The sequence below is a fragment of the Coloeus monedula genome (genome assembly GCF_965178545.1).
Source record: "Coloeus monedula genome assembly, chromosome: 3".
Taxonomy (NCBI): domain Eukaryota; kingdom Metazoa; phylum Chordata; class Aves; order Passeriformes; family Corvidae; genus Coloeus; species Coloeus monedula.
In genome coordinates this window covers 51,365,703-51,383,891 of record NC_138783.1, presented here as the reverse complement: position 1 = coordinate 51,383,891, position 18,189 = coordinate 51,365,703, and the positions used below count along the sequence as shown (strand labels likewise).

The 18,189-nt window shown below is 38.4% G+C and overlaps 1 protein-coding gene across 2 annotated transcripts in view; it reads left to right on the top strand.

The window, feature by feature from the left end:
* DCLK1 (doublecortin like kinase 1) overlaps positions 1-18,189 on the top strand; it is a gene marked incomplete at both ends in the record, with an annotated part of 229,957 nt that overhangs the window by 192,476 nt on the left and 19,292 nt on the right. For both annotated transcript variants that reach the window (XM_082279245.1, XM_082279246.1), the window contains 7 exons: positions 374-431; positions 1,158-1,277; positions 7,105-7,251; positions 12,245-12,378; positions 13,089-13,166; positions 13,803-13,899; positions 15,724-15,804. In XM_082279245.1, coding sequence (XP_082135371.1) covers positions 374-431; positions 1,158-1,277; positions 7,105-7,251; positions 12,245-12,378; positions 13,089-13,166; positions 13,803-13,899; positions 15,724-15,804 — 715 coding nt within the window. The remainder of the gene's footprint in view (positions 1-373; positions 432-1,157; positions 1,278-7,104; positions 7,252-12,244; positions 12,379-13,088; positions 13,167-13,802; positions 13,900-15,723; positions 15,805-18,189) is intronic.

Here is an 18,189-nt window from a genome sequence, read left to right as displayed (position 1 = left end):
AATAGAAAACAAAACTTTTTTGTTTTGAAAATATGTGAACCTGTGAACACTGTATGGTATTTTTACATAAAAATGAAAAAGTAATAACAATTCTCATTACAAAATGAAAGAAAAAAATAAGCAATTTCTTGTTTTGAAAACAATGAAATGTTTTCAAAAAAAAAAGTTTTATGTCTTTTTCTCAGGCAGGTGTATTTAATAACTTTGGCTCAAATTCACAATACCAGTCAAATCTAAGCTTTGTTTCTTGGAAAAAACAAATATTTGACTAGAACTCTTCACTACACTTACTGTACTCAAATGAAAAATATAAACACCACTGGGAAAAATATTCAATGTGATTGAACATACACTTTTTTTTCTCTTTCCTCAGATCAACTGGTAGAGAATATGCTCTGAAAATAATCAAGAAAAGTAAATGTAGAGGAAAAGTAAGTACAAAAAACATATGACACCAAAGATGTTTTTTTCCAACAAATGTTTTGTGAGGGATCATTTTGGGAAACTGTTGGTATTTGTGTCCTTCCTGACAAGTGTTAGAATCTCTTTGGTTGAAGTCTTTTCCTGCCCTCTGGAGACTCGTGGAGTTTCAGGACAAAAAGCTGTCATGTTCTTTTCTAGATGTGTATGTTGATTCTCCAGTTGGTTGTGTGTGACTCCTTGCTCTTTATCCATGTAGTTATAGCCTCTAATTTTCATAATTCCAGGTGTTATAGAAAGCAGAAAAATAATACAAATAATTATAACAACACTGGTCACTGTGTGTAAGGCTTAGGTTAATTAAATTGATGTCAATTTTACACCAATTGACTGTTAGCTTTTGAAAACTGTAACCAATGGTTCGAGAAGATACTATCATGTTGTTAAATCTAAAGATTCTGCATCAGATAAAATTTTAAAAACTTCTGTATTTTATTTTTCTCTGCAAGAGACACACGTCTTTTCCTCCATTTCTTTTTCTGTGTTCCGCTCTCTTCTTTCAGTTGCCACATTGATGTTGTTTCTAGATATGTTCCTTCTGTATTGCTGGAGGCAACATCTGTTAGTTTTTTCAAAAACCCCAGAGAATCCATGCAGGTCCCAATTCTGTCTGCTTTTTCCACTGTGAATTTTTTTCCCACTAACCCACATTCATTGAAGATTTTTCTGTGTGTCAGGAACACATGATCCAGAATGAGGTATCTATTTTAAGACGAGTCAAGCATCCCAATATTGTACTTCTGATCGAGGAGATGGACATGCCAACTGAGTTGTACCTTGTCATGGAACTTGTAAAGGTGAGTATTTTGGAGACAAGATGCTTACTGTATCAACCATGTTGAAAAATTCCATTCCTATTTAGGCTTACTAAAAATCATGGGGTCACAGAACAGTGTAGAATGGAAGGGGTCTCTGAAAGTAGTCTAGCATCATACTGAAAGATGTGTAACCCACTGTCAGGTTTTTTTTTTATTAGCTTTCAAATATTTCAAATATTTGTCTGACTTCCTGTAAGCCATGCTTAGAAGTGTCCTGTGGACAGTACTTTGGATATCACCAGTTTTGTTTGCTTCCTCAAAGGAATACTCATTAAAAAGCCATAATCTGCCTTGAGGTGAATTGAAAATATACCCAGTCCAAACAGCCATAAATACCAGCCTTCAAAATGCAAAAAGTTCATTAGGTCATTAGTTTTTATTAATTTATGTTAAATCTAAACAATATTACATGTGTTTTTTCTCTATTGATTTATATTAACACAGTTTAAAACTTGCCTTCTTGATAGCAAACTAAATTTAAGCTGAAGGGGAAAGTGAAAAAGAAAAGCCTGCTATTTAAAGCACGATTCTATTCTAAAAAGTAAATTAACAAAAAAGCAAATGCAGTAATTTCTATTTTGGACCCTGTTTATTTCTTCACAGTGACTTCCAGATCTTGTGCATTTAGCTCACTCTTTGGTGGAATTGTATGTTCAAACTGGATTATGAAGCTCAGACCAGGTTATCTCTTGCCCCCATACTGTCAACAGTGCAGTGCAACAAATATGAGTTTGGTTCTGCTACTAATACATAAGTATGCCACTGTGCAGAAAAGATGGTAAAAATGGATTTGAGTAAACTGTGCAAATTATAACAGAAAACCGCTGAAGGCATCTTGTCCTCCATAGGTACTTTACCAGGATACACCTGTTTTTCACATCAGCTGGTAGGATTTGCGATTCTCCTTCCTTCCTTAACTGTTCTGGGGAAGGATATCTTTCCAGAAGCCACCTCCTTTTCTGTATCCTGATTGGCACATTCCCTGGCAGCAGCCATCATACCTATGCCTGGGAAATCCAGAGTTTCAAGTGTTTAAGGATAAATGTGTCAATGAACTTGTGCAGCAGCAGTATTTGTGTGGAGGTCTGCTGTGTGTACACGCTCAACACTTCTGAGCAAATCAGGCACTCTGAACCCTGGCACCCAGATCACTTCCTCTCAAATTAAGAGTGAGGTCCTCTTCAGTGGGCATCCTCTGTATCCATGGCTAGAAACAGGCACCACCTGAGGTCGTGAGAGAAGGCAACTCTTGGCAAACAGGATTGTTAATCTGCTTTGCTCTGGTTGTAGTGGAGGTTAGAGGGTGCTCTTAATGTAGGCACCTCATGGAGATGTTAAATAGGGCAATCCCAGGTCCAAGTGTTTCTTAAATACCTTCTCAATCTCTGGTCTGGAATACAAGAGCAAGTCGAATGAGTCGGGTTTTTGTTTTTTTTCCATTATCCCCCATGCTCTGTGGCAGCACTGGTGACACAAGCCATGTTCCCAGTCCAAAGCTGGAAGGCTGTGTGTGGCTCATGGATGGATGCCCACAGATTTTCCCTGTCCTCATGGCAGTCTGGGAAAGTCTTGTTATCTATGAGAAGCTCAGGCTATGCCCCACAGCTTAGGAGATGGCAACATTGTCCTCTTAGGTTTGCACCTGACAGATATCCTATTTGACTTGAGTAGTGCTGTGGAGCTTATGGTCCCACTAACCCCACTGTCCACCACCTCCAAGCTCTGAGGAAGCACACTGGGAGGTGCTGGTGACAAGGAGCTGACATTTTTTTCTCTGATGAAAAAGTTAAATCCTAAGACAAAAGAATAATACTTTCAGAAGTATTTCAGAAAGACACTTTTTCATGCCATGAATCTCTTTGTATAACCAGTCCCAGAATAATTTCCCCATTCCCTTCACAATCACAGTCCTCTCTCTCTCTCAGGCATGCAATGTGAAATAGCACAGCTTGAGATCAGATACCATTAGCCATCTAACACTATTTTAATCATAATTTCTGCTCTATTCTAAGTGAGCTCACTATGAAATCCATGCTACTGTTGGTTTTCCTCAGTGTCTGCAAGAGCTTGTTCAAAGGTACATCAATCCCTTTGCGCAGCGCTGTAATCACATGTAGCCACAGCTTCATCCTGCATTGACAAATCCTTCATCGTGGCCCCATGAGGTGTGCTAAGAACTAAAAGCTGTGCCTTGTCTAACCTGCCAAGACGTAAGCACATAGCTGGTTTCATGGGTGCAACCTGCTGTGCTATTCATGGTTGAAAAATGTGTACACTGTAGTGTCCAATGGATTTTTAATTGAAGTCCTACTCAGCTAAATGAGAGAGGAGGGGACTGAAAACTCTTAGAAAATAACTAGCCTAAAAGATGGATATAAAAAACCACATGCGTTTTATTCACTTTCTGGAGAAATCTGTTTTCTTGTGCTCTTTCTTCTTTACTCTTCAGGATTGCTGCACATGTTCTTTTAGCTATGTTATGGAAGGGCTTTATAGGAATCTCTGTACTTCTTATATTCTAGAGAACACTGTTTCAATAGTCTTTACTTTTATGTAGAATAATAGAAGAAATTTAAAAGAAATATTCTGATCCTGGGAAGTCAACTTTGTTTCTTTGAAGCAAACATCTATTCCTTAATATATAATTGGAAGAAAAGCCTTGTTGCACTCTATGGCACTAGGGAAGGCATTTCTGGAAAGACATTGAGTGTTAATTCACCAATTGCTTACTGTTACCATTTCATAATGTGCACTGTAAGACTTGATTAATCATCTGTTATTGACTGACTTTTGAAGACTTAAATCAAACTTACAGACAGGAAAGAGAGGCAAGGAGAAAAGGCTTGATAGCGCAGGGCCGGGTTTCAGTTAGTACCACCCTGCATTAATTGGCAGTAACATCTTTGACATAAGTGACTGCTGCAAATCCCGCCCTCACCTCATGGCAGATAGACCATTCATTGCTTTGTAAAGTGTAAGAAAAAGCACTTCATAAATACAAATATAAACACATTGCAAGTGGTGCTTGTAAAAGGAAGCAAAGACCTGGTTTCTGGCACATTGCCTTTTTACACAGCGAAACAAAATTGTTATTCAAACTTAACAGGGGTTTGGCCAATTTAAGAAACAAGATTTATTGCTGAGTTTCCTTTAATGCTCCAGGATATGATTTCACTTTTGCAGAAGAAAAAGAGAGATCATATCATTTACATAACAAGGTAATAAATAAATAATTGGTTACTGTAGTTCCAAGTACACTTCCTCATGTGCACAGATGATAAAAACTGCATTCAGATGTTTCTGGTCCTGTTTCACTCCAAAACAGGGCATTTAAGACTGAAATGTCATCCTGAACTCACCCCTGGTGCCTGAATAAATGATAGTGACCTGCTGTGTGAATCGGCTTAGCAGAACCTTGCAGGTTAAAGTGCTCTTTGGGGAGAGGAAAGTCTGAAAACAATTCTGCCTGATATAGCTGTCAGCTCTGTTAACTCTTTCCAGGATATCACGTCTCTTTTAACCACAGAGAAACCTGCAGACTAAATACATGCTCTCTTTTCTTAGCAGGATACCTGGTAAGGAACTTTACTGACTATAGTAGATGCTTAAATGGAGAAAATTAATCTGCTTGAGATTGGCTTGACTGTCTGTTAAATTGCTCTGCAGCCTCTATCTTTTTCTGAGTTTATGTTTCTCCTATGCATGAACATTTGTTCTCTTTCTTCTGACTTAAAGCCAAAATTTTTCCTTCTGTTTTTAAGGGTCAGCTTCTTTCATTCTTGCTCTTCATAGCTCAGATCATTTTCTTTCTTTGGAGGCAGATGCTTTGCTGATATTATTGACACTTGGTCTGAGCATCTGGAACATATTAGATAAGACCAAAGATCTGTCTAATCCACTGCCTCATGTTAAAAAGCAGCTGGTACAGGGGTTTCACAGGAAGGAGCTTAGGGAAGATAGATTAGTTATCTCACATACTTTGCCACATGCTGATACCTAATACTTAGGGATCAGATAATGCCATGAAGTACATGGTATTGTACTTTTGCCAAATATTTGGCCTCTTTCTCTCTAATCCTCTATCTGGTTTAGCTCGGCCTTTTGTTCTTCCTTTTCCTTGACACTATGTATCTTGATGTGTCTTGAACAGTCACCAGCCAGGGCAAGAAGTTTGATGTGGTCCAGATTTGACAATGGTTGGCTGTAAGCAATTTCCAAAGAGCTGGGACTTTGCATCTACAATGGGAATAAACGTGCCCTGGCATACTTCAGTGGCACCTCAATGATGCAAAAATGTTAATAATTTGGGGGTTTTTTATGACAAGTGAAGTCTGTTTTATCAGGTTTGAGTCTTTGGTGGTTGTCTTTTCCTATCCTTTTCTCTGTAGCCAAATTCCTGGAAAAGTTTTTTTTTTTCTTTGTCCCCCCCTTCTCTCTCTGGAAGGCGGAAAAACTGTTTGCTCTGGAGTTGAGCCTTAAAAAAACCCAGAAAATATCTTGAAGCTGTTGATAAAACTTTGGGAGCTGGTAAAGCTGGGACTCCTCTGTTTCCTTAAGAAAATACCTACTTTTTCTTTTAAATACAGTCCTCTGTGATTTTTTTTTTCTTGATGTTTTGACTGCAGCAGGGAATTTTAGCATTGTTTTTACAGAGTTATCCTTTGTCTTCTCTTTTTTCTTGTTTTTATTTTTGTTTGTTTGGGGTTTTTTTTCTTTTTTTTCTTTTTTTTTTTTTTTTTTTTGTTGTTCTTGCTGGATTGTGTTTTCTTTATAGTGCTGCTTAGATTTTGGCCAAAGGCTCAATATCTCTGAGTAGTATCTCTCAAAAGATCATTGGTTTTTCCTGCACTCTGTCAAGCTCCCTTCCTATTCCTAATCACATCTTTAAAATTCCTTTTCCATCTTTGTCCAAGTACTTCCAAGTTCCAAGTTCCTTCTCCCCACTTGCCAACTCACCTCTGGAAATACAGTCATGGCTGCCTCAGATGCTGGTGAAGATCATTTCAACTTTGAGGATTTCTACTTAGTTTTTCTTCTTTTCATCTTTCTGTCTTTCTCTCTTGTTTTCTTGTTTTTCTTTCACTGACAGCAGCTTTTAGTTGAATTAGGCAGCATGATGAGCTGGAAGTGGCACAAGCTGCCACCTGTGTCACCCAGTATGATTGTCTGACATACATGCCCTAAAGTTCTTCAGTATTAACTGCAAGAGGCGTCACATTACCAAAAACTTCACATCTTGTGTAGAGAAAGTGGTTTCTAAAGTCCATGTTTTCAAAGCTTTGTGAGATGGAATCAGACTTTTAAAATACGATAGCCATGACAACAGGTAGCTAGTTTGAGTTTTACTCAGAGTTCCTTCATCTTTCTGGGGTTCAGTCAGGCATTGGGCAAAGAATTGATGTCAGTCTGTTTGTGATTATAATAAAGACTGCCAAGGGTTGGTAAATGTCATCATGACAGGCAAGTATGGAGTCTTGCCAGAAATTTGTAGCAGGCTCTGAACACGCAGGCTGGCAAGTGTTGGACGTGTTACAAAAGCAGCAACAGGTGGGAATGGTTTGCAGTAGAAACACCAGCCTCTTGGCTGACCAGCTCAGCCATGACAAATGGTTTTGAATTATTGATCTGCTCACCTGCCATTACAGGGGATGTCATCACAGAACCCATAGTTTATAGCTGAAAGGAAACTGTGCTACTCCCTTCCCATCCTCCTCCTCCTCCTTTAAAAATGTTCCTTGATCTTCCCTAAATTTTTCAGTCATATCACAAGCAGTATTGCTCATATCCCATGGTAATTTTGCTCCAGGGAGGAGATCTTTTTGATGCTATTACTTCCACGAACAAATACACAGAGCGGGATGCCAGTGGGATGCTTTACAATCTGGCCAGTGCCATCAAATATCTTCACAGCCTGAACATTGTCCACAGGGACATCAAGCCAGAGAATCTACTGGTAAGTAAAGATTCATCTTTCAATATTATTGATAACTTGGGAGAGTGTGAGAAAAGGTCTGCACTTCCTCATTCCACATGCCTGCCAAGTTTATTTCAGTCTTTTAAGTCGCCGATCTTTTAATTTTAACCTTTGCATTGTAAAGCTCTCCTAAGAATAACAGCTGTCACAGTAAGTACAGTAACATAAGGTGGTATGTCTAGACTGTTCCATGGGACACAGCAGCTGAATTATTCCTGGGATCACTAGAAGTGAACTTCTAGTAAACTGCAGGATAATTTCAAGCTTCTCATAAATGTAAGTGTTCTGTCCTCAGCAGACTATTCTGTTCTTCTGTCACTGCCTAAATAATTAGCAACCCTTTAGTTTTACAAGTATGGTGCATGTTAATGCTGTGCCCTAATCATGTCATACATCAAAGCAGAGCCAGGAAGGGACTTCATTGTCCTTCTCCTACTGCATTTCCCAAATAATCCTATAGCACTTTTTATTAAGCCACCTTCCCAAATAGATAGTCTAAATCTACATTTTTCTGGCGGAAACTGTATGAGCCTTATCCACTGAAGACAATGAAAAACATACCCTGGCAATTAGTCTTCTGAGAATTTTGCACACTTGAATGAAGCAGTTTTATCCTCCACATAGTTTTATTTCTTCTGAGAAATTAGCTTCTCGTGATTATTTCATTGTTCTGAGTTTTCACAAATTTGCTGACATTTTTCTGTATCAAGATGTCCCAATTCTCCATATATTCTGCAACCATAAAACAATGTTCATATAATCATAGAACATCAGTTCTCTCAGCTGTGTGGTCTTGGCCATGACTTAATGCATTTAGTCTTGCTTGACACTGAAGAGGTTTTATGAGAAAGTTGACTCCAGCAGATCTTACTAAACATCCAGGGAGTGGGATTTTTGCAGTTGAAGTTCCTCTAGGTTCTGGGTAAGACAGTAACCTGCCCTCATTTTCCAGAAACTGCTGAAAACACACTGGGCGGAAGTTTCACTAGATACTAGTGACTGATACACCTTTCTTGTCCCTTGTGCTCCATTTGCATTTCTGGTGCTGGTGTTGATAAGTGGCTGCATGCAGATGTTGTAGCAATCCCATGCCAGGATTCATTAATGCTGTTCCTGGAGTGGGCAGGAGGGTCTTGGTCTGGGACAAGCCTTGCCCTGCTGGCCATCTTGACTTGTCTATAACTGCCTAAACTCTATTGTGTTCAGAGTTAAAATTTTTGGGGGAAAGAGGTAGGCAGGAGGTGTGGGCAGAAGGTGAGGGCAGCAGGGAAAGGATTAGATTTGACTGCTCAGCTTTTCTGGTAATTACCCACTAACAAGAATGATCATGTTGTTCACGGTTTAGCTGAATTGTTTCTGAGTGACTTTTTCAGGGTTGTGCATTGATTTTGAGACGGAGCAGTAAGGATGCAGCATTTAACCTCTTGCAGCATCCTAATTCTCAAAGACCAGCATTTGATTCACAAATTACGTTAATTCTCTAAGGTTTATCAGGTCCTTAAAAGAAAAAAACACTGCTTCAGAAGAGTGCTTTGGAACCAGCCTTATCTGAGCTCTGAGCCCAGTTCTAACACTGGCTGCCTGTGGCCTCAGTGTCTCTGAACCTTTCTGCTTTTATCTTAGCTGTGAAATGGGATGTGTGGTTCCTTATGTCGCAGGATTGCAACTAGTGTTATTTTCATGGCATTTATAAAGCACTTGAAAAATGCCACATGGGTCATAGCGTTTCTCTTGCTAAATACCTTCTACTTGCCTTTTGTAGCCTACCCTTTTCCTTGCAGCTCTTTAACCCTTCACCTAAGTGGTTATGGAGGTATTTTTCCCTTGTTGTTCTTGTGCTGTGGCTTTCCCTCTGTTACTGTCACGGTGTTGCACGTGCAAACCCTGCTTGTGTTGTTACAGTAGGTTCTCCTGGCCACTAGTGTTTCTCTCCCACCTTCTCCCTATCATGGATTGTAACTTTAGGTTTAGAGGAGCATGTCCCAAGGCTAACAACCCCATTAGTGGAAAAAAACAACAGGGAGGATGAGCAAGGCTGTAGAGTTATTACAGGAAAACATGGAGAGTGAAGGGGAACATGCTGCTCTGGAGAGGGAGATGGGAAGAGGATGTTCATCTGGAGTTTCTTTATTTTATCTCTTACCAGCCCCTGGTAGAGCCTTCCCTTTCACCTTCTCCTTTCTCTCTTTTCATTTTTCCTTCATCCCAAAAGTAACTTTCAGGCTTAGAGCTGATGTGTGAGACCAGCTCTAGATCCTGCTAATAAATCTTTTTGTGTGTGAACCTGTCCTGTGTGCAGAACCCATTATTTTTTAACTGCTTAAATATTCCATACTATCCTCAAGGCATGTAAAGTCTACCTAATGGTCAACTGTCCAAGAGTTTAGGGTATGCTGAATACCTGTGATGTTTTAGCTTTTTTGTTTAGTTTTTTTTTATTCTCTAGGGAGTCTTCCATGTTTTAATTGGAACATTTTTCATAATTGTTGCTATTTAGAACGTTTATTTTGTCAAGTCATGGGATGTCTTTATAGCTATATAATAAACCCTAGAGAACAACTTCTCTGACTGTTGCCATCTGCACTGATCACAAGAGCAGCTTAGAAAATACTGACAGTCTTTATACTAATAGGATACATATGGTGGCATACAATTATGTGTGGCTGCATTCAATTAGTGTAGTACAATTACACAGTTTTATTGCTTAGTTAAAACAGTGAAAGCACTACATAGTGGGCAATTTGCACTAATCCCCATTTCTTTAATTGCCCTTCACTATTTAAATGCAGGAACATATATAGCATTTATTCTGAATAACATGAGTGTTAAATTATCTTTCCCATTCCTTGACCAGCAAGTAACATACCACAGCTTCACACTGGGTTCTTTTTTATATGGAGTTATAACAGGGTGAGGAAAAGTTACTTTCTTCATTTTTTACAAGTCAACTGAAGTAGTTTTCCAAGCAAAGTTATTCCTAGAAACATATGAGGCAGAATACCAGAAAATACACTGTACCAAACCTTCTGCATTGGCAAATATTGCCAAACAAACCTCTTCTGTAATTATTTCTAGTATGGATGGGTCACACAAGGTGTGGTCTGTTGAAGGAAGGGACTTACGTTTGCTAGGTTAGCACAGCTCAGAGAGGGCTTTGTAAAAGATAACTGCATGAAAAAAAAAGTGAAATACTAATTAGGCCAGATTCAGCTCTTGATGTCTAAGTGCACACTTTACATATTTCAGCAAGTGAATATTTAAAGCCCTAGTCTCTAGACTTTAATTAATACTGTTGTTGAAATTAGATTTATTACTGCCATTTCAGAGAGCACTTTCTTTAGTTTCAGGAACCAGATGCATTTAACAATCTGTGTTTTTAATAAAACCATAATTGCTTTTTTTTTTCCCAGTGCTTTTCTGTAAACGTAACTTTTTTCTGGCTTAGTAGAAGAGAAATTTGAATCCATTTTAAATTGCTGGTCATCTTAAACATCCAGTTGAATTTTTAAAAGTAACATAAGGAGAGGAGTGTATTTCTGTATTCTGAATGACTGCTTGTGGCTGTATCACCTGGTACGCAGGGATTCAGGGCAGAGAAGGGTTTTCTCTCTAGACGTGACTAACATTAACAAACAAGAAACTGGGGGATGGGGGCTGTATAACATAACTAATTATTATGAGCTGTAGCAGATCTGTAGCAAACAGTGGTGAGAAACTTCAAGACTTTATTTTTGCTCCAAGTGAACTCTTCTAAGGTCCCCTGTAGAATTTATTGTATTTTTTTAAGAAAAGATCTACTATTTTCTTCTTAAAACAGTTGTAGATAAATGTGATTTTGGACGTAGGAGTAGCTGGTGAAGATATATATGAAGGATTATTTTGGTTTTGATTAGGAAGTACAATAGCTTTAATTTTTGCACAGTTTTGCTGGAAATTGTTTACACAATATCACTAAGTGGTGATCCAGACTGCATGGAGCTTTGGTTTGGGTTGCAAAATAATAAAGTGATGCATATATATTATAAGAAGGCCTTCTGTAGACTGTTTCTATTTTTTAAGGTGCTGTTGTAGAAAACATTCCAAAAATGGGAAGCAAGAACTCAAACCAGCAACTTGATTAAAGATAGACTTACAGTCTAGTGTTTAATTTAGATACATTTTTGTATTTTTTATTTTAAACTTTTTTTTTTTTGGTAAAGTTTTCAGTATTTGTAAGTTTGGGGCCATTCTTTTGCTCTGAGCCAGCTTTTAAAATTCCGTATTTTTTACTGATGTTTCTAGCTTTTTTTTCATGCAACTACATCTTAATCTCCCTTTGCACCTATAAAACCCTGTGAAAGATCACGCTGCTGCTGTGAAGACCAGGTTTTAGGACAGGATTCTCCTGTATCCCCATTAGCAGCCCTAGCTGCCTATGTCCCATTGATCGTGACAGTATCACGCCAATAAGACACTTGTTGGTGTGTAAGAGTCATCCAAGGACAGGACAGTATTTCTAGGTGAAATAGTCCAGCCAGGTTTGTGTCTTGTGGCTTCAGCACACAGAAGAGCCTGGAACTGCTATCACTTTTGTATTTTCTAAGTAGCTGAAGTTCCTGTGCAAACCTTTAAGCTCTCTGCAAGTAAAGTGAATAAACTCAATCCCCCTAGACTGTGAATTCAGTGGGGAGTTAATGTAAGAAAGCCACTGTTGGAAGGTCACACATTTGCTTCTGGGCTTTAGCATCTAGCAAGTGGTATGTCTTTTGTTGCACAGGTAAGCGAGACAAGTCTTTTCCAAACATCCTGACTGTACTCAAGGGAAGTTGTCCAAATTGTCTGTGAATTTTCAAAGCATGCACGGAAATATGTTAAATGTAGGGAGGAGAAAAAAACCTGTAAATAAGAAGGAACATTTCAGGCAGTTAGCAAGTGATACAGTAATTACCTTGATGGTATTGTGGTAAAGCTTTGAATGTTTCTCCTGATTTAGGTGTATGAACACCAAGATGGAAGCAAGTCCCTGAAGTTGGGAGACTTTGGCCTAGCAACAATTGTGGATGGACCTCTATATACTGTCTGTGGGACACCAACATATGTAGCTCCAGAAATCATCGCTGAAACCGGGTAAATCACTGGTAGTGATCATACATTGATGTGTACTCAGTGCAGGACATTCTTGCCATTGTGTCTGACTGGAGTTCTTGCAATTAAGATTTTTATGCTGCCTTTGGTTGGCTATGGTGCAGACTCATGGCTCATAGAACAATTCACTTGGAAGTGACCTCTGGAGGCTATCCTACCCAAACCAGTTCAGAGCAGGCTGGCTTTGGAGTTATATTGGTCAACCTCTGCCAGCTATTGGCCTCAAACTTTTCAGCTTAACACTGAGTTACTAACTAGCCATTTGCAGATACAGTGGAAGTAATTCTGTTCTCTAGAGACTGCTAACTACCATTCACTTAATTCTATTTCATTATTACACATTGTCCTCTTCTGATTTGCTCCACAGAGTAAATGCCTGCTTGGCTTGAGCAGCCTGTGTCACCTTTGCAGACTTCATGTTGATAGGCATCACTAACTCAAGTTAACTCAACTTAAATTAGTTAACTAACTCAAGAATACAGGCCAACGTCTTCTGTGCACTCACACATTCTGATCTGATTTTAAGATGTAAGTGTAAAAAATATTTGATAGCAGAATGAGGATTGGTAGGTAGAGAAAGTTCAGATGAGAATTCATAAGAAATTATTAATGATTCTGAACATGTTTCCTCTGTTCTTGCACTGTAGTCCATAGGAATGGGATGTCTCTAACCATGTCTCTCACACTTCTAGATATGGCTTGAAGGTGGACATCTGGGCAGCGGGTGTGATTACTTACATCCTGCTCTGTGGTTTTCCTCCATTCCGTGGGTATGGACTGATCTATTCAACCATCCTTGTTTTGTGAATTGCTCCCTGTGCTCCTTTCACATTAAGCAGAGATTCCCACTGGTAGAAGTTTTCTGCTTATAGGGTTTGGTGTTTTTTTCTGTGCTCTGCATAGTGTTTTACACAAGCCCCATAAATGTCTGATTTTATGGTAAGATCTCTGTCTCATGTTTGTTTATTGTAGTTTAAACTTCATTGCATTACAAAACAAGAGCCTTCATTACAGGTTCTGTGTGCCATTGCCTGAAGTTTTAAATACACTGTGAAATAACCATCTTCTTTCATGGACAGAATGCAACATATTTTGTGGTTGGTAAAAGGTAATTAAAGTGTAAGAAACTTAATAAGGATGTGTCAGATATTTTATCCCCTCAAAGCAATTTCAAAGTTGTGGACAATCCTAAAGAATAGCAAAAAGAAAGAGTGTACCAAATGCACTGTGTTTTGTGATCTCACCATTCACACCCATGGCTGCATGATTGGGGCAATCAACAGCTTCCAAAAGCATACTAAGGCATCAGCAATTAAAAACAATTTTACAAAGTCTATTGAAACCACATCTGAAAATAATTTCTCTTTGGGTTTTGTTGTTGGTTTTCTTTGGTTTTTATGTTACAGAAGTGGAGATGACCAAGAAGTGCTTTTTGATCAGATTTTGATGGGACAGATGGATTTTCCATCTCCATATTGGGACAATGTTTCTGACTCTGCGAAGGTGAGTTTCATAGTTGATGTTATTTTCTTCTACAATGTTATTTCCAGTGGAAGTGCCTAATGCACGTTGCTCTTTCACAAAGTTGTATTTGACATGTCTCATACATCTCCTGCTACACCTATAAATTCCTCTAGGTCACCAAGCATGTTTTGTTTGGTTACTGTCTCTTAGACTCCAGGTGGTTCTGAAATGGACCCCATTCTGAAATGGACATCATATCTCTATGTGGTTTCTCACACAACAACACACCAGCAGCCCTTATTGACTGAGAAAAATTTAAAGTAATTCACTTCATAGCTCGAAATCTCCCTTGGACTGTGTTTTATATATACTAATGAGGGCAACCAGGTACTAACCTGGAGCCTTTGAACATGATATAATAGTATTATGGGGAGGCTGATTTCCCTTATTAGCCCCATTAGATGTTATGTCTGTTGTTTCTTTCTGTCAAAGAACCAGGTCTCCCATTACCGTGTTGTTGCAGTGTGGTACGAAATACAGACTTGTTCTGGTCACAGCTCTTGACCTTCAGCCTTCAATGTGCTAAGGCAGATATAATTATTTACAGATACAGAGTTCATTATACTTGCAGAGCAGATCAAGTTTTTCAACTCTCACCAGTGCACTAGAGCAAGAGTTTAACTCAAAGATTTTCTAGGGATCTGGCATTCACTATAGTCATACGTATAAATATATGTGGACAGAGACATAATACATATGTGTACGTAAAAAAAGATTCATATGGTCATTCTGTAGATAGATGAGTGCTTACTTTAAGTCAGTTTACTTCTCTAGTCTGTAAGACAAGTCTATGAAAAACTGTCTTCCTGTTTCCTTTAGTGTGACAGTGTTTAATTAATCACAAGAAAAAAAAAGTGAAATTTGAAGGTGGATGCAGGTAATGAGAGTAGCTCTGGATCTCCATTCTTTGGAGAGTTACATCCTGCTTTTATGCATTTTTAAGGTATGTGGAGGGTGATCAGGACTAGCATTTTAGCCTGTTAGCTAATGAGGTTAATGAATGAGATAGTCATAGATTTGGAAGTCCTCTAAACTGAATCACTGTGTTGTAGAAGGCATTATTTCATAGCATCATTAGTGGGAACCCTGCAAGTCCTTTGCCAAAGGTGTTTTCCTGTGAAACTCCTTCTTCCAAATAGTTCAGTCTAAAATTTCTGTTTTGAAGCCTTAGCCTATCCATATAACTTATTTTTGTAACTAAGAATTACTAGCTTTTGTCTTTGGTGATACACCTTTATTTGCTGTCATACCGCCATCCTGTTTTCCATGCACTCCACTCTGTGCTGGAATTAGATGTGTGTTTATTTACATGCTAGTTGAAATCTAAGTGATTGCAGAGGAAATCAGAGGATGAAAAATAATGGTTTTAAGTGTTCTTTTTTTTTTTTTAATATCGTCTATGTCATTTATACAAGAGTTTAAAGTAAAACTGTATTTGCTGCCTTTTTTTTTCTACAGCAGAATTGGCTTCTTAATGGGAAGCTAACCTAATTTCATGGGACCATCTGTTTTGCACATTATGTACTAAGTGCTTTTCTCTTAAACAGTGGCTTCAGAACTGTAACTCAGAACTGTCTTCTAGCTTTTCAAGGTACTGTTAGATATTGATTTGAAAGTTCAGCTGAGAATCCATCAGTTCATGGTTTTTCTATTTTTTAAATAATCAGTGTATTTCTGCAGTTGGTAGTTCACTCTCTCTTTGAGCACTCTTACAAAACCAGTTAAAGAGTTCTTTAGTGAATGAAATGTTGATTTGTTCTTTAAAAGTGTTCTTTAAATTTGACGTGGTATTCAATTTCTCAGGAACTTATCACAATGATGCTTCAAGTAGATGTAGATCTGCGATTCTCAGCCTTGCAAGTTCTTGAGCATCCATGGGTTAATGTAAGTATTTTCAGACTTGTAGATGCTTTTTGTAGTTTGGCACCTTTGAGCTATTCTGTCAAGCCCTTGCTATGCTCTTTTGGAAGCCAGCACATTCTAAAGATGCCACAGATTTAACTGGAAATAAGCCAAGTTACAGGCTGATTTAGTGTATTTTGTACCTTGGAGTTTTCACTATTTTGTGTGTGCTCAGCTACATTTTCTCTGAAATGGGCTTTCAGAAAATCTCAATCATATTTGATAAAAGTATATCTCTAACACAGCTTGCAGATTCAGTGAGATATTTTGTTCTCCTAAGATCAGGTGGACTCAAAAAATCTCAAAGTCATGATTAAGCGTTACTGAAATATAGTTCATACTGTTAGGCCTACTTGATCCAGAATGGAACAGGCAAACATTTAGAATCATATTTACTTCTGATGATATTTAAGATTTGTTAATTATTCCAGACTATTTAACGTGCTTTAAAGTATTTGGATGACAAGAAATAAAAATTTGGGATAATTTATATTCCAATTCAGAAGGGACAAATGAGAAAAGAAATACAATTGGGATGAACAGAGGAAAAAAAATAAAGGAAGAAGAAATAATGCTTCATTTTGTTTGTTGCAAGTTTGAGTGTGCAGTCCTCCCTGGAATACTATTTGGTCCCTCGGCTGATGTATCCAAAATCCCTTTTCTCACTAAAGAAAAGTATTCTAAAAATTAAAATATACAGTCACCTCAGATACTAATCTTTTTAATGAAAGTGTCCTCTATACAGTCAGAGTAGTGGTGATCAGTTAAGTATTTACCAAGTATATGCTGTAAACTTGGAGGCTCCCTTATTGCTCAAACCAATTTTATTTGTAAATGCTATTAACATGCAGAGCACTTCTGTGGTGTATGAATCCAGGACAATGTCTCATGAAAATCTTTTCATTTTTAAGATGATATTCAAGCAGCTGAAATATTAATTTTCCCTGGTGCCAGAGGCTGTCCTTGGACACAGTGTTCTGTCACAGTTTATAATGTCTTATGGTGATTGAGGTGTCTCTCTGTCTCCATGGGAGGAGGACATGTGGAGATTTCTGGAGTGCTGCAGAGGAAGAGATGGAAGTGACTGATCAGAAGCCTGCACCCTGCTGCTGAAATTACTGAAATGTCACTTGCTTACACCACTTAAGGAAGTGGTCACTAATCTTCCATTTTTTCTGAAAAATATATTTGAAATGTTAATGCTACCCCCAGATACTTCTTTTTTTTTTTAATTGTTTCACCATGATGTGTTTTAGAAGGCCATTTTAGTGTGATGTATAAAAAGGAAGAGGTGCAGCTCTTTGTCAGTAAGCTGATGGTGGCGGTGTGCAATTGACATGAGGATCTGCTTCCCTGCCCTCAGTAGTACCTGCTGGTGAGGATGGCAGGGGAGAGAGGCTGGGGGCTAAAGACTTTTAACACTCTAAAGCTCTGCTAGGAAAACCTGAGTTCTGGTTACTGAAGCACCTTTGCAAATTCCTGGATTTCTGTGCAACGAGTTAACATGTAGAACCCTTTGCCAGAAGGTGATGTAGAAAACTGGTATAAATGGATTCAAAAGGGAATTTAATACATTTTTGGAGGTAACCCCATTGGTGCTTATTAAATATAGTGATGTGGATATAACTCTTGGCTCACAAAGTTCTTAAGTACTTGGTTGGCATGAACTAGAGGATATACCAGGGGAAGTTCAAGATCTATTTGTCTCTGTTCAATATACTACTTCTTGAAGAGTGACTCTGATGCACTGTTAGAAACAATATGCAGTGATCAGTTCATCTTTGGTCTAGCTCTGCTGCACTTGTAGTTTTATGCTGGTAATAATTCTCTGCAATCTGTAGCAGTTCTGTCTATAAGTAAGTGAAACAAATATTCCATGACAATTCTGTAATTCGCTCTTTTCTGCTGCTTTTAACACCTGAAACAAATCAGTATTTTGTCTTCATCGTTACACTAAAAATAGTTCATAATGCAGATCAAAACTGCTTTTGAATTCTCTTATGTCCTCCATATAGTTTTTTCTGGAAGGAAAAAGGCTAGCACAGGGACCAGTTCAGGAAAGCAGTTGAACACATTCCAAACATTGCTCCTATTTCAAGGCATCACACATGGAAGCACTTAATACTGGGCATAAAATTAACTAGATGGCACTACAATTCTAGTTCACATCGGAAGAAATAAGAATATGGCTGAGTTGAAACAGGTGCTTAAATGCTTCCATGAGAAAGGGCACTTCCCTGAAGTGTGTCTGGGCAGTATCAGTAGATAAGCTAGCAGGGACAGCCCGTTGATGCACAGAGGCAGAACGTACAGTGTCAGATCCAACTACACATCCCTCTACCATCACTCTCTTGATCAGCTGCAACT